The following is a 17,499-nucleotide window of genomic DNA, read 5'->3' on the forward strand; positions in this document are numbered from 1 at the left end:
TCCCCCAGGTCATGCCCTGAAGGAGTCAATCCTCTCCTCAACTCCTCCCCGCTCCCCAATTCCTGACTACCATGAACTGAGAAGTTCTGACATCCCTTCTGCCATGGTGTTTCTATCTTGGAGTTGTCAATCATGGATTGAATTCTCTAAAACCATGAGCTAAAATAAATCTTTCTTCCTTTAAATTTTCTTCTGAAGTATTTTGGTCACAGCAATGAAAGCTGACTAACACAGAAATTTATATCAAGAAGTAGGGTCATTGCTGTGACTATACCTGACCATGTAGTATATTTTGGAACTAGTTTATGGGAGTTTGAAAAAGTTTGCAGATGGAGGTTGGAGAAGCCTTATAATGTTGTAAGCAGAGCTTAATGAACTATTCTGGTGTAATCTTGGAAGACCAGAATGCCAATAGAAATGTGAACAGTAAAGATTGTGTTTGTGAAGTTTCATTTGGAAAGGAAGACTCTATTAGGAATAGAGGCAATTTATGTCTTTAGCAAAGAAGTTATCTACATTTTGTCCATATCCTGAGACTTTGTGTAAGACCAGATTTTAAAAGTGATGAACAATTAATCTGGCTGAGAAATTTTCAAGGCATCACAGCATTCAGGTGGTGGGATGGGTATTTCTGAAAACTTTTAACCAGGTTTCCTGTGAGGATTAGGAGCAAAAAGCAGAAGAGAAGGATTTGAAAAATTTGCTGTATGGCCAGAAAAAAAATGCACATAAAATTGGGGCCAAGAAAGATGTGATTGTTGAAGAGATTAGCACCACTGAAGAGAAACCAAGGACTTTTCAAGGAGACAATAGAAAAAATGCCTTGAGGGGATTTCAAGAATCAACAGGAATCCTCCCACCCTTGCCCCATATCATAGGCTCAAGGGCATAAAACAGAAAACTCATTTGAAAGGTTTTGTTTTAAGAGATAACACAGAGATGCATAGAAAATTATTTCCCCAGGATTTGTTTCATCAGAGGCTAGTGGAGCCATGGTTCAAAGGGTACTGGCTACTGTTTGAGCTGGTGGTAGACCTTTGCATCATCCACATAGTGTTGATTTTGCAAAAATGCAAAATGCTGGAATTATGGGCCATGGAGGCCTCCACCAAGATTTCAGAGGAAGGTTTGGGAAACCAAGCAATGGGTGTCAGGGTTGGCACCCCTATGAGAAGTCCCAGAGAGGATTGATGCATGAAGCTGTGAAAGTAAAGTCAAAGCTGCAGTGGAGATACCGGGAATTAAGAGATACCAGGAATGTGGAATATCTACTGAAGAAAGCTGCAGGAAATGAGCAGAGCCAGGCCAAGAGAGGCCATGAGGGCTGCAAATAGCAAGGCCATAAATGTGGGGTTGCCTCATATCTTTGGATCCCACATCTCACTACTATGTGCCCCAGATGCTGGATACAGAGATATGAGACTTGTTTGTCCTGCTGGGTTTCAGCCTTGATTTGGTCTCATCTCTCCTTTCTATGTCCCTATTCCCTCCCTTTTGGAATGGGAATGTATGCTCTGTGCCATTGTATGTTGGATTTATGTAGCTTGCTTTAGGAGCTCACAGTTAAGAGTTTGCCTTGAGTCTCAGAGGAGACTTTGGATTAGGATTTTTGAGAATGCTGGAATTGTTAAGCTTACAGGGATTCTTGGAGATGGACTGAGTGCACTTTGCATTGTAAGAGAGGCATGAGCCTTTGGGGGGTTCACAGCAAAATGTTACAGTTTTGATGTGAAATGTCCCCCAAAGTCTCATGTTGTAAGCATAGACCCCAGTGCAGCCAGTTTCAGAGGTGAGTCTTTTAGACAATGATTGGATCATGAGAGCTCCTGAATAGCTGAATACAATATCAGAGAGTATAACCAGTTGAAGGAAGTAAGCTATTGTGGGCTCACCCTGGGTAGGTTTATCTTCTCCCCAGCTCCTTCCCTCACCCACCCACCCTACTTCCCCCACTTTCCAACTGCCACGAGCTGAGCAGATTTCCTCCTTCATGCTATCGTGCCATGATGTTTCTGCCTTGGAACTAGCTGACCACAGACTGGATCCCCTGAAATTATGAACCAAAATAAATCTTTCCTCCTCTAAGTTGTTCTTGTCAGGTATTTTCATCACAGTGGTGAACACTGTCTCTTGCATCCCCATCCTCCACCAAATTATCCATCCAAACCAGAGTGAGACTCTAAAGTATATGTTAAATCATATTATTCCTCAGCTTAAAACTCTTACTAGGGGTGGGTTTATGGCTTATTGGTAGAGCACTTGCCTAGCATGTGTGAAGCACTGGGTTCAATTCTCAGCACCACATATAAATAAATAATGTCCATTGACAATTAATTTTTTAAAAAACCCTCTTGCTAGGCTTCCTATTTCACTCAATAAATCCAAAACTCTTACCATGGTCTGAAAATTGGTAAGTGATCTGATCCCTGGACTCAGAAGCTATTGTCATTATCAGTTCTCCATATCTGCTTTCTCTTTATAATTTTGGTGATCTGTGGCTGCTTCTTAAGTGGAATAACTAGGGTATTTGTTTTTAGTCTTTTTCTGTCTTCATTTAAAGCTATAAACAAGAAGAAAGCTATGACTTCTCTATAAATTCTTCATCCCATCAGAATTTACATATAGTGTTCTTATGTCATTTTCTTCTAAACATTCTTAATTTTCTTTGGTTATTTAATAATATTTTTAAGTCAGCAGTGTGATCTGCAAAAGGAAATGTGCTATGAACACTTATAGGAAAAGCCTTTAATCAAGATTTATGGGATCAGAAAATAAGGTGTGGAGGAACTGAGTTCTAAACTGAAACAAGGGGTAGAGCATAGATACTAGAAAAATGGAGTTACTGACTGAATGAGGGATTGAGGGAGCATTCCAAGCCGAGAACACAGCACATGAAAAAAGGACTGTTGGCAGAAAGAACATGTCTGATTTGTTGAACTGAAATTAATTCAATATGACTAATAAAGCATGGGGCAAAAAGTGGCAAGAGAAAAACCTTGCTGCATAAATAGGGACCAAGGCTAGGGGTGTGCCTCAGTGGTAGAGGCATGTTTAGCATACATGAAGATCTGGGTATAATCCCTACCATCGAAAATTAGAGAGACCATATTGCTAAGCAATTTGGATTATATATATATATATATATATATANTATATATATTCTTAAACCATATATGGTTTTATTTTGAGGTTTTAAATATTAGCTATCATTACAGTGTATGTATTCTACAATTACTTTTTCATTCAACAAAGAGTATATCATGTCATTCTCCCACATTGCATCTATTTCGATTAGGTAACTTTGATGAGGACATAATTTATTTTTTTTTTGCAATGTATTAAAATGTTAATGACTTAGTTTCCAAATGTAAGATGCATAGGCACAACATATCCCTGATCCTATGGATCCATCCATCTTCCTTCTGTTGACCAGTCATCTCTGGTGTCCTCTGAAAACACCTCTAGAGGCATATCTGAAAGAAGATATGCCCTAAAGGGTATACAAGAGAATGTCACATCTTGAAAGAAAAACCAGTCCAACTATTCTTTTACTTACCCATTTGGCAACAAAACTCACCCTCCATGACCTGCTTTGTCCTATGCACAACACTCTATTAAGGGAGGGAAAGTTGATTATTACCTGCTATGAGTGAACCTATAGAGGAGGGCTTTGCTTTATACCATTCCTACTCACTCTCACTCCTATTCCTTCACTCTAATTATATTAGTCTGCTAGGGCTGCCAACAAAATACTGTAGGCTAGGTGGCTTGAACAACAGAAATTTATTTTCTCACATCTCTGTCAGTCAGAGATCAAGGTAGTGTCAGCACTGGATTCCTGTGAGACCTCTATTCTGGCTTGCAAACAGCCACTTCCTCACTGTGTCCTCACATAGATTTTCTTCTCTGTGGGCACAGAGAGAGATCCCAGAGTACTCTTCCTCTTACAAGGACCTGTATCCTTGTAAGGGACTTCATTTAATCTTAATTACCACCTTAAAGGACCTACCTCCAAATATAGTTATAATAGGGATTAAGGCTTCAACATATGAATTTAAGGGAAACCCAAATCAGTCTATAACATAATCCTTCCTAATAATACTATTCTTGCCATACTCTTACTATTACTTGATACATTTAATTCCAGATATTTTCCCCTATGTAAATGATGCATATTATCACATATCTGGAGGTACAGTACATATAAGGAGAAAAATGGTTTCTAGAATTAGGAAAGAAGTTCTCTAATGCAATGTCAAGTTATGATTCATGATTGCACTTTCTAATTTTCTCAAAGTATATAGAGTCATTATGAAAAAAATACTTAATTAAAAGTACATTTAAATAAAACAGACTTATAGTTGCTTAGAATAAAAAAACTTGTCTCTTTTTTCAGATTATTATGGAAACATTGTGGTAAAAATGGAAAACAATATAATGTTTTATTTCAAGATTAATATTAGAAAAGCAGTAAAGCTACATTCATGGACACCTAAAACGACAAAATCATTATTGTTGATTGGTACATCTACTCAAGTATGTCTTGCATATGTTCTTGATGATGGCACAGTACAATTAAAAGAATATCCCTTAGATCTGGAAGTAAAAAGTGTAACTCACCTTGAAAAAGATAACTGCCCATACAGGGCATTTCATAATAATATTTCCCATATGTTTTACTTTTTGGACAAGGGAAATGTCCTGTCCATTTGGGCTCAAATAGTTTATCCAGAAAACTTTGGTCTACATATTATAATGGAACAATATGGCCCAAAAATATTAGAATGGAAACAAAGCATTAATTATGAAATTGCCTTAGGACACTGCTCTAAAAGTCTGGTAAGTAAATATTTTAATTTTCTTTATTTGATTGTAATAAATACAAATGTATAATATTAACATTTTTTACACATAGATTTTTATTCTAGATTTAGCTGGGAAAATGTTGAAACATATATGTGTTTTTTAATCAATTATAATGTGATAAATCATCAATTTCTGAACCACAGTTTTCACTTTCAATATTTAAGGCCTCGCTTGCCACTTAAAACATTCTTTTCAAAACTCTTTTTTGTAACTTATATGGTTCATTTCTGGCTTAGTCCATTTTTAGGTGAATATCTGAGACTGGGTAAGTCATAAAGAATACAAATTTATGTACCTCTCAGTTCTAGAGGCTCCAAAGCTGCAAAGCATGGAGCTGGCATCTGGTGAGGATTTCTTCTGCATCATAACATGGTGGAGGGCAACATATGGCAAGACAGAGCTAGCTCAACTCTCTTCTTCTTGTAAAGATACTAATTTCATCATGGAGGTCTCATCCTCATGAGCTCATCTAATCTTAATTACTTCCCAAAGGTCTCACCTCCAAATTACATTAATGTGAATTGGGGGATTATATTTCTAACAAACAAGCTTTTAGGAGACACACTTAAACCAAAGCTTGCCCCGCCCCGGCTTTTTTTGTAGAGTTCTGTTATGTATTATAGTATAACAACCACCTTAAAACTAATGGCTTCCAATAACAACCAGTTCAATTCTGTAGGTCAATCGTTAGGCTCTGAGTAGCTGAGCAGTTCTGCTTGTTTCATCTGGGCCCACTCATGTGGCTCTAGTCATCTGGTTGTTCATCTAGGATTGGATGATCAAAGACAGCCTGACTGAAATGTCATGTGATTGGTGTTAGTACCAACTTGTTAGTCTAAGAGGCCTCAGTCCCCTGCTCCATACAGTTTCTCAGTCCTGGCTCCTTTATGTGGCGGTCTCAAGGCAATGTTCAAAGATAAGCAAAAGGTATAAGAGCTCCTGGGGTCTAGGTTTGACCACATTCTATTGGTCAAAGCAAGTCACAAAGCCAGCTCTAATTCACAAGATGGGGAAATAGAATCTACCTCTTATACAGTAATAACAATATTACACTGTAAAGAGATGTGTACACAGGAATGGGGGGAATTATTTCAGTCATCTTTGGAAATAATCTATCATCATAGGTATCAATATACTGTATATATTATTTTATATACTGCTTTTCCAATTAAGGTTATAACATGAACAGGTGACATCTTCAGTTTCTTCTCAAGCACTGTATAACTCAAGTGGCAGGTTTTTTTTCCCTATTCCCCCTTAGACTCAGCTTCTTCAAGCATATACATTTATGCTTTATATATATATATTTAGTTGTAGATGGGCACAATACCTTTATTTTATTTAGTTTGGTTTTCATGAGGTGCTGAGAATTGAGCCCAGTGCCTCACACTTGCTAGGTAAGCACTCTACCACTGAGACACAACTCCAGCCCCAATAGTGGACATCTTATGTAATACAATGGATGGAGAATGTTTCGTTAATTCCCAAGTCAGTTAAAGCAGGGAATCATTATGTGTGTGTGTGTGTGTGTGTGTGTGTGACATTATACACACACACACACACACACACACCACATAAACATTTCATGTTACCTGAAATAAATGAATGCACACTAGTCTATCTTTTAATAGAGGATCAAAATTTTTTCTTTGAACTCAGTCTTTTTGAAGTTCCTCATTTATTTTCTTACATTACTCGTAATGCATATCTCTGAGTTCCTATTTCAGTTTCTTTGATAAAAAGAAAATTTCAAAAGCATGTAAAGATACTGACAAAGAAGTGAAAGTTGTAGACTTTTATAATTTTTCCCACTCTTCCACCGTCAGCTCTTGTTCATACCTAATCTAGCCATTGCTTCAGTGACTTGCTTTATCAAACTCTTCCAGAGAAATCAATTTAGTTCCCCAGGGAAACACTCTACTTTCATTTTATTTTATACTCATTTAATCCATTTTCTTCAGAGTTTTGTATATGTTGTTCCACGATCTCCTGGGTTTGAAAGTCTAGGTTGAAAAATCTACTGAGATATGAATTGGTCTCCCCCTGTATGGGATCTGATTCCTCTCTTCTGCAGCTTTTAAGATTCTATCCTTATTCTGTATGCTAGGCATTTTCATTATAATGTGCCTTGGTATAGATCTGTTGTAATTTTGTACATTTGGTGTCCTGAAAGCCTCTTGTATTTGGTTTTCCATTTCGTTCTTCATGCTTGGGAAATTTTCTAATATTATCTCATTGAAAAGATTGTACATTCCTTTGTTTTGAAACTCTGCGCCTTCCTCTATCCCAATAACTCTTTGATTTGGTCTTTTGATGCTGTCCGATAATTCTTGGATGTTCTGTGATGGTTTCTAACTTTCTTCACTGTGTGATCAACTTTATTTTCGAGATTGTATACTTTGTCTTCATTATCTGATGTTTTTTCTTCCAAGTGATCTAGTCTGTTGGTTATGCTTTCTATTGAGTTTTTTATTTGGTTTATTGTACCCTTCATTTCAATGATTTCTGACTGTTATTTTTTTCAAAGTCTCTATGTCTTTTTTAAAAATATTTTTTATAGTAGATGACACAATATTTTATTTTTATGTGGTGCTGAGGATCGAACCCAGTGCCTCACACATGCTAGGCAAGCACTCTCCAACTGAGCTACAATGCCAGCCTTCTATCTCTTTCTGGAAGTAATCTTTTGCTACCTGTATTTGCTCACTTATCTCTTTTTTTGGAGTGATCAATTTTTGCCTGGATTTGCTCATTTAGGTCATTCTTTAATTCACAGATCATTTTAATTATGAACCTTCTGAACTCCTTCTCTGACATTTCATCAACTTCGCTGTCCATGGGTTCTGTTATTATAGTGTCCTGGTTTGTTTGGGGCACTTTCCTCCCTTACTTTTTCATGTTATCTATGTGTCTTCCTTTCTTGCAGTATGGATCTAAAATATTACAGTTTCTACCCTATATTCTTTTTATTTTTATGTGGTGCTGAGGATTGAACCCAGGGCCTCACATGTGCTAGGCAAGCATTCTACTGCTGAGCCACAACCCTAGCTCTCTTCTTGAAGTAGCTGTGCAGATTGTCTATACCTCACCTTGATTTGGGGCTTCCAGACCCTGCTGGTGTCCCTCAATGTATGCTACTGAATCTAAAGGTGGTGGCAGCCATAGCCAAGGTAACTTGAGATAATAGTTGAAGGGCCCCAAGATGGAAGATGGAAGCAATGTCTTACAGAGATGGGGCTGAAAGGGCGGACCTCACACTATCTTTGGGATGCCTGCTCAGAGATGCACCTGCTTCTAGGCCCTGTTGTTCAAAAGTTAGGGGTTACTGTGTGGGGAAGTCTATGGTGGTGACTGCAGTGTCCCAAGCTGCAAGTGTTTTAGGCTTAGGCTCCCAGGTGGGAGCAGGGAAGGTACTTGTACCTACCCTGGACCTGGGTCCTACGCAAGTTGGTATGGGCGGATCTGGGCTGCTGGGCTTGACCTCCCGCTGGTTTGAAGAGGTGGTTCTGTGCTGCAGGCTGGGCTCAGGCAGGTGCCTGCAGGTGGAGGGGTGGACCCAGGCCTAATGTGAGCCTGGGTCCTGTGCAGGCTGGTGTGGGTGGATCTGGGCTTGGCCTGGCTTCCCACTTCCCACGGTAGTCTGCTGGTCTGAAGAGGTGGTCCTGTGCCTCCGATGGGTGTATGCCCCGCTGGTGGAGGGGATGGACCCCGACCTACTGTAAAGCCTGGGTCCCGCGCAGGCTGATGTGTCTTGACTATTTGTTTTCTATCTGTCCCCTTTGTTTCTTCTTTTTCCACTTTTTCTACATTCTTTTTTTAATTTAATATTTTTATGATTCCATTATATTTTATGTGAGACATTTTAGCTATTGCTATTTGTTTTGTTGGTTGCTTTAGAATTTATGGTACATCTTCACTTACCTTCTGTCTACCTTCCAAACCATCATATCACTCATGAATAGTTTAAAAGCTTTGTAATGGTATACTTCCATTTTTCAAGTCCTGTGTGCTATTGATGTCATAATGGACATATATTTTCAGTGTTTATTGATGTCATACATTTTACTTCTACATATTTTATGAACTTCACAATGCATTACTGTTATTTCTGCGTCACATAGTCAATTGTCTTTTCATAGAGACTTAATTAACAAAGATGCATTTTATATTTATGCATGAATTTTTTTTTCAGACAGGGCCTCCTGGAGTTGCTGAGGTTGGCCTCAAACTTGCAGTTCTCTTGCCTCAGCCTTCCAAGTCACTGGGATTATAGGCATGCACCACCGTACCTGGTTAAAATTTAAAATTTTCCTTTAATTTTAACCTTTCTTTTGTCTTATATTTTAGATATATTTCCTATAAGTATCACATATTTGTATTTTTAAATTTTTTTATATTTTTATCCAATCTGAAATATTTGACTTTTATTCATAGTATTTAATCTATTTACATTCATTGCAATAAATGCCATATTTGGTGATTTGCCTTCCACTTATTTTATGTTCTTTTTTTTCAATCTTTTTACATACCTTTTATCATTTCATTTTCCTCCTACTTCTAGTTTAGCAGTTACATACTCTATATTTATAATCAGGTTTCCTTAGAAATTTTGACATAAATATTTAATTTATACAAGTCCAAATTTAAATATTTTACTCTTTCCCAAACTCATGTTATCATAGTCATAGATTTTAATCCTATTTTATTTTTATACTAGTAGATAATTTTATTATAATTTTACACAGCAGTATGTATTTACCCTATCTTTGTCTTTAAAAAAAATTGTGCCCCCATCCTGTATTTCTTTTCTTTTGCTTTAGGTACATAGTGAGCAGCTATTTGTGATTAAATACTCAATATTTTTTTGTCTGAAGACATCTTCATTCTTGAAAAACATTTTTATTACTATAGAGCACATTAAAATATCATTTTTTTGCCTGCATTGTTGCTGTTGAGATATCACTTGTAATCTTAACTTTCATCCCTCAGAGAGCTTTTAAAATTTTGTTCTTTGCTTTCTGTAGCTTTACTGTAATGTGTGTAGATTTGAGTTTCTGTGCTTTTACACTGCTTAGAATTTCTTGGGCTACTTTAATATGTAGATTATCATCTTCATCAGATAGCTTGTCACATACTGTCTATACCTCTTTGTCCTTCTTCTTCTCTTCTATAATATCAGTTAGTCATGTTAAACTTCCTCAATCAATTTCCCACAAGCCTTTAACTCTCTTTCTATATTGTTCATCCTTTCCTCTCTCTAGAATGTATTCCTATAGTTTCTTCTATCAGTCTCCCATTTTAGAGCTATTTTTTTGTTGCTGCTGTTTTACTTAATTTGATTATGCCTAATCTGGCTGTGTGTTAAGTTTTTTTGAGTTCTTTATATATCCTGGAGATTAATGCTGTATCTGAGGTGCAGGTGGCAAAGATATTTTCCCATTCTGTAATTTAAAAAATTATTTGTTTATTAAAATTATAGTTGCATACTCAATTTGATTATTTTTAACTATTAAAAGATTTATTTATTGTTTTAAAATAAATACACTGTCATATTTTATAGTTTCTTCCAAAGTGCAGATATTTTCTTTTTCTTTTTTTTAATATCTTGATTTTATTTACTTATTTTTATGTGGTGCTGAAGATCGAATCCAGGACCTTGCATGTGCTAGGCGAGCACTCTACTACTAAGCCATAACCCCAGCCCCAGTGCAGATATTTTCAATTTTGTCATTTATTTCTGCAAAACCATTTCTTCATTATTTATAATTCTTTGGTTTTTAAGTAGAGGATTGCATTCATAGAATGTATTTTTAAATAGTACCATAATGTAGATATATTTTCAGTGTTTATTATGTAAAATAATATGCATATATGTAGGTTGAATTGCCAACCCAAATTTGAGCATAATTTTTCTCTCTTTTTTTTTTTTTTTTTCGCTTTTTCTTCTTCTGTGAAGAGCCTGTTTAGTTCCTTTGCCCATTTATCAATTGGGTTCTTTGGTGTTTTTTTAGTTGTGGGAGGGGGGTTTTGTTTGGGGGGTTTTTTGTTGCTTTTTTTTTGTATGTGTGTGTGTGTGTGTTTGTGTGTGTGTGTGTTAAGTTTTTTGAGTTCTTTATATATCCTGGAGATTAATGCTGTATCTGTATCTGTGTTTTCCCATTCTATAAGCTCTCTCCTCACACTCTTGGTTATTTCCTTTGCTACGAAGAAGCTTTTTATTGGTTCTTAATTTTGCTTCCTGTGCTTTAGGAGTCTTATCCCATTTATTGGTTCTTAATTTTGCTTCCTGTGCTTTAGGAGTCTTATTGAGGAATTTGGTTTCTAAGCTGATATGATGGGGCTTCGGGCCTACTTTTTCTTCTAGTAGGTGCATGGTCTCTGGTCTTTGAGTCAAGTTTTGTGATTTAATTTCATTAGGGGTTTAATTTCATTTTGCTACATATAGATTTCCAATTTTCCCAGCATCATTTGCTGAAATGACTATCTTTTCTCCAATGTATGGTTATGGTGCCTTTGTCTAGTACGAGATAACTGTATTTATGTGAGTTTGTCTCTGTATCTTCTAGTCTGTTCCATTGGTCTTCTTGTCTGTTTTGTTGGCAATACCATGCTGTTTTTGTTACTATAGCTTTGTAGTGTAATTTAAGAGATGGTGTTGTAATGCCTCTCGCTTCACATATGTTACTGAGTATTGCTTTGGCTATTCTGGGCCTCTTATTTTTCCAGGTGAATTTTGTGGTTGCTTTCTATTTCTATGAAGAACTACATTGGAATTTTAATAGGAACTGCATTAAATCTGTATAGTGCTTTTGAAAATATGGCCATTTTGACAATGTTAATTCTGCCTAACCAAGAACATAGGAGATCTTTCCATCTTCTAAGGTCTTCTTCAATTTCTTTCTTTAGTGTTCTGTAGTTTTCATTGTACAGGTTTTTCACCTCTTTTGTTAGATTGATTTCCAAGTATTTTTTTTTAGGTTATTGTGAATGGGATAGTTTTCCTAATTTCTCCTCCAGTTGACTTATCAGTGATTTATAGGAATGCAATTGATTTATAGGTGTTAGTTTTATAACCTGCTACTTTACTGAATTTATGAGTTCCAGAAGTTTTCTGATAGAGTTCTTTGGGGTCTTCTAAATATGGAATTATGTTCTTAGCAAATAGGGATAGTTTGAGTTCCTCTTTTCCTATTTGTATCCCTTTAATTTCTTTCTCCTGTGTAATTGCTCTGGGTAGAGTTTCCAGGACTATGTTGAATAGAAGTGGTGAAAGAGGGTATCCCTGTCTTGTTCCAGTTTGAGAGGGAATGCCTTCAGTTTTTCTCCATTTAGAATAATGTTAGCCTTGGGTTTAGCATATATAGCTTTTACACTCTTGAGGCATGTTCCTATTATTCCTAGTTTTTCTAGTGTTTTGAGCATGAATGGATGCTGTATTTTGTGAAATGCTCTTTCTGCATCCCTTGAGATAATCATGTGATTCTTATATTTAAGTCTATTGATGTGGTGAATTACATTTATTGATTTCCATATATTATACCAACCTTGCTCCCTGTTGAGCATAATTTAAATGTCAAGAATAATCGAAGCTTGGAAACTATAACTACATTTCACTAAAGACAACATAAAATTTTTGGTGCCTAATTATAAGCAAGAGCATTTTTGTAAGGTTATTTACCAAAAAGCAATATAGGGATATAACTATTTCCCTTAATATACTTTAGAAATGTATGGCTTATTATTTTTTGCCTCTACTATAATGTATATTCTGTAAATGTTTTTTTTTTATGCTGAGCCAACAACCACCTTATGGAATGCTAAAAATTAAAATGAAACATAATCCAGAGGGAAGAAAACAGCAAGAATATATGCAAAAGGCAGATTAACATTGTAAAAACTACTCAAAAAACAACAGAGGAAAGTATCAGGCAAATAATTACACAGCAAACTACAGACAGGATAAACAACCAACTCAAAGAAGAAATGCTTCAGAGACAAGATTATTAGAAAACAGATGAAAAATTAAAGTTTTCTAAGCTCCAGAAATGAATGAAAAATAAAAATAAGAGAAAATTCAAATGAGGAGGGGGATAGAAGATACATAAATAAAAAACTAAGATAATAAAAAATTAAAAGGGAAAATAACAAAAATGTAACTAGGTTGATTAAGGTGTACCTAATTAGAATTTGTGAAGTGGAAAAGAAATTTGAAAAAAATGTTAAGTATATCATTTTTCTTTTTTAAAGAAAGATTTAAATATATCTTGAAAGTATATATTGTCATACATGGATGTGGAGACAAAATGCTACTAAAGTAGGATCCCAATCCCCAATTTTTCTACTTTACATAAACTTAAATTTTCTTTTTTAGGCAATAACCTTTTCTCAGAGTGTAAATTATGAGGCAGTAGATGATTACCACAAGCTTCAGTAAGTATGACTTTTTAAAGAACTTTTAGACATATTACTTGGATTATAGATATTACTTTATTTAAATGACCTCATATCCTTTAAAATACCAAATTTCCTTTAAAAGTCTAGATATGTATATAAAATGAGTATTTAGCTGCATGAAAATATGAAATATTCCTTGTAGTTCAATGGAAGGTTCTCATTTGCTCTAGTGAAATGAATAAAACAGACTTGTATTAGTCAGCTTTTTATTTGTAACAAAATACCTGAGGCAATTAACTCACAAAAAGAAAAGGTGTATTTCAGCTCATTGTACTAGAGGTTCAAGTCTGTGATGGAATGACCTCATTGCTTTTGAGACTCTAGCATGCAGTATATCATGGCAGGAGCATGTGGTAGAACAAACCTCTTATCACATGAGCTAGGCAACAAAGAAATCAGGGTACCCCCTTGAAAATGCCCCTCATGTCCTAGGGACCTCCCATAAAGGTTGATTTTCTAAAGGTCCACTACCTCCAAATAGTGTCTTTTTGGGGACCAAGCCTGTTAACACATGGTCCTTTGAGAGATATGTTATGGTTTGGATGTGTGGTACTCACATGTGAGACAGTGAAAGAAGGTTCAGAGGAGTATTGATTGGGTTGTAAGAATCTTAACCCAATCAGTGGTTTAATGCCCTTATTGATAGGGATTAACTGAGTGGTAATTGAAGGGGTAGGGTGTGGCTGGAGGAGGTGGGAATTGGGAGGAGACTTTGGGTATATATTTATATCTGGCAAGTGGACTCTTTCTGCTTCCTGATCACCACATAAGCCGCTTCCCTCTGCCACACTCTTCCACCATGTTGTTTCTGTCTCACCTGGAGTCCTGAGGAATGGAGGCAGCTGTCAATGAATTGAGACCTCTGAAACCATGAGCCCTCAAATAAATGCTTCCTCCGCTACAGTTGTGCTGGTTAGGTCATTTAGTCACAGCAGCGAAAAAGCTAACTGAAACAGGATACTTAACCAAACTATAGCAAGGTTATTTTTTAGTTCAATAACTTTTAAGCATGTTTATCATTAATTCCCATCTCAAAATCTCTATATACTATCCTCAAGCAAAAACTGGAACTCTAATTATCACAAAGTCTTTTTAATTATAAATGAAGTCAGATAAAACACCATCTTTGACTCTTAGACAAGGTAGCCAAAGCACTTAATGTCTGGAGAATGACAACCAATTTGGAATTCTGTGTGTAATAATCAGCTTTTTAATCACTATAACAAAATACCTGACACAGGTTACTTATGAAGAAGAGGTTTCTTTAGCTCACAGTTTTGACAGCTGAAAGTCCAAATAGCATAGAGCAGGCTTGGCAAGAGCCACTCTTGCCTTTATCACTCCACAGCAGATAGCAATGGTAGGAGTGCATGCAGGAGCAACGAGATTCTACCTTGAACAACAATCAAAGAAAGCTGGCAGGGTGGGAGGACCAGGCTTCTTTTTATAACAATCCTTTCTGGAGAACTAACAAGGGTTCACAAGAGATTTACTGCATGCCACCAGTGACTAAGGACCTCCCACCAGGCCCCACCTCTTAAAAGTTCCACAGTGCCTTCTAATATTGCTCACAGACCAATCACATGAAACTTTGGGGGAGGGAGAACAATTAAACAGCCATATCCAATTCCTGAAAATACTGTACTGAAAATGACCAAATTAAATAAATAAATAATTCATACTAAATAATTATTATATAATTCCAATCAAGTTTTTAAAAATAGTTTTAGCAAAATAATTTCTAAATCTAAAAAAAGGGTAAAGTATATCCAAAACATAGCACTGTATGAAGGCATTTTATAATTGTCATTATGACCTGAAAGTATTTTCTAGAAAAAGAGAATTTTTTTCCCTAGGAAAAAGTCAGTTTTTCTTTATTTCACTACTACTCCAATTGAGTTTGAGTCCCCTGCTGTATACCCAGCACTCTCCAGGTATTCAAAATACATGGTAAACAAGGATGAAGTACTGGTATCACTGGAACATATCTCCAGTGGCAGAAGACAAATAGAAAGTCATCAAATAAATTAGGTAATTCCTATAATTTTTTATTTATATAATTTATTATAAATAAAAGAAAACAAATTTCAAATACTGATAAATGTTATTATAAAGAAAAGAAAACAAAATAGTGAGATAGTAACTTGGAAGGATAAGAAGAAAATGCTCTCTTAGACCCAGTATTCAGTAGAGGCTTAATTTATTACTTGCCCCTTTCCCCACTGGACTTTTCTTTTTATCCTTCAAATGTTTTTGGTTCTGTGTATACTTACTGAGAATTAGGTTGCCAGAGAATGCACATCAAACTGCCCAGGATATTTTGTTTTTTCCTTATTATTATTATTATTTTGGAATGTAAACCCTTAGCAGGGGGTAAGATATGAACATATCTTTCATTTTCTGTCATTTATGAGCCCTCACATTTGGCCTGAACTCCAAAATATTCGTGTGTACTTGATGGTCAGGAAAGACATTATATCTGATTTCCCTTTGTATTAGTCAGATCCTACTAGGCAACTTAATGTGATTCAGAAAGCTAATACTCTTTTTTTGTCACAAAGGTGTTATCAGTTCAAGGGAAAACATATATAGGGGCTAGAGGAGGAATTGCTGCAGTGGCTACCATCTTGTAATACCATCGAAAGCAGGCAGGTCAAGATGTCACCCACATAACCCAAATGTCCAGGGACGTTCATGAAATAAGGAGTGGGGATTTTAAGTGCTGACAGGATTCTCATTTGTTTCCCATTATACCAACCATCTGGTGACTATAACATGGGTTATACCAAGAGATGGGAGTCACTTCATGATATGACCACATTTCAGAGCTGCCTGCACAGAAGCAGCCACCAGTTACCACTGGCACCACCCTCCAGGCTGTAAGGAGGTTCAGTCACATCATGTACATGGGACTTTGCATTTGCTCTACAGAGAGACAGAGTCATGTCACTACACTCGTGATTCTTAATAACTTGCATGGATTGTTTTTCTTAGAGACGAGAACATGGGTATTGTGCTTATTCAACTTCGACCTAGTGAATATGCAAAAACGTGCCCAATAGCCCAAAAGGTAAGTGACAAAGATTAAAGATCAAAAACTTTACTTCAAAAATGTGTAGGTGGTAAACTAAGTAATACAATAAGTCATACATATTACCTCCATAATGATACCATTCCCCTCTACTTAGCAACATTTTGCAATGTTTCACTATAAAGGCAGCATTATTTTATTTTATTTTTGGGGGGCACATTTTTTTTAGTTGTAGTTGGACACAATACTGTTATTTTATTTATTTATTTTTTTAACGTGTTGCTAAGGATGGAACCCAGTACCTCACATGTGCTAGGCAAGTTCTCTATGGTTGAACCTTATTTTACTTTGAAAGCAGAAAATACAATTTCTGCTTTCTATGAGTTTATCATCTATTGTAGGATATATTAACATACACAAAAGTATAGAATTATTTGTTTTTGAAGTTTTGTAGATAAACTGAAATTAATGGGAATAAATAAAATTGGGTATGGTTTGTCAAAGAAGTCTGCCAGTCATGTCCATATTTATACCGCATTTAATCATTCAAAGATATTCAATTATTTCTTCATTCAAAAACATCTATTATATACCTGTATTCTGTGTTTCACTCTGTGTGCTAGGTAATAGGAGTTATAAAGATGAAAATATAGAGTGCATTCCCTAGAGGTAGAGAATATGTATAACAGTTATCAAATAGTCCATAGGAAAGGGAACAATTTTGATTGGGTAGGGAAAGGTCAAAAGAAACAATACATAAATGACCAAAATGACCATCGAGAGGGGCCAGGGTTGTTACTCAGTGGTAGAGCGCTTGCCTAGCACATGAGAAGGTTCAATCCTCAGCACCACATAAAAATAAATGAATAAAATAAAGGCATTGTGTCCATCTACAACTAAAAAATTTTTTTTAAAAATGACCATTAAGATTAAGTGAAAACAGGACAAGGCATAGCCATAATTATTATGAGGTTAAATACAAACGTCTCTCAGTTGAAGGATAATAATAAAAGTCATGACTCCCTGACTGAAACATTGGCAGTTCTTCGGTTCTTATGAGTAAATCCAAAGAACACTGCGCTCATCCACTTTATTCTCAAATCTTTCTGTCTTTTTAAGCTTTTTTTTTTTTTTTTTTTTTTTTTTTT

The 17,499-nt window shown here is 35.9% G+C and overlaps 1 protein-coding gene across 1 annotated transcript in view; it reads left to right on the top strand.

Moving 5' to 3' along the window:
- Catspere (catsper channel auxiliary subunit epsilon) overlaps positions 1-17,499 on the top strand; it is a 157,557-nt gene that overhangs the window by 91,510 nt on the left and 48,548 nt on the right. Inside the window, exons 12-14 of the mRNA XM_015483306.1 lie at positions 4,397-4,839; positions 13,238-13,296; positions 16,315-16,390. Coding sequence (XP_015338792.1) covers positions 4,397-4,839; positions 13,238-13,296; positions 16,315-16,390 — 578 coding nt within the window. The remainder of the gene's footprint in view (positions 1-4,396; positions 4,840-13,237; positions 13,297-16,314; positions 16,391-17,499) is intronic.

Source organism: Marmota marmota, unplaced genomic scaffold (genome assembly GCF_001458135.2).
Source record: "Marmota marmota marmota unplaced genomic scaffold, marMar, whole genome shotgun sequence".
In the NCBI taxonomy this organism is placed as follows: domain Eukaryota; kingdom Metazoa; phylum Chordata; class Mammalia; order Rodentia; family Sciuridae; genus Marmota; species Marmota marmota.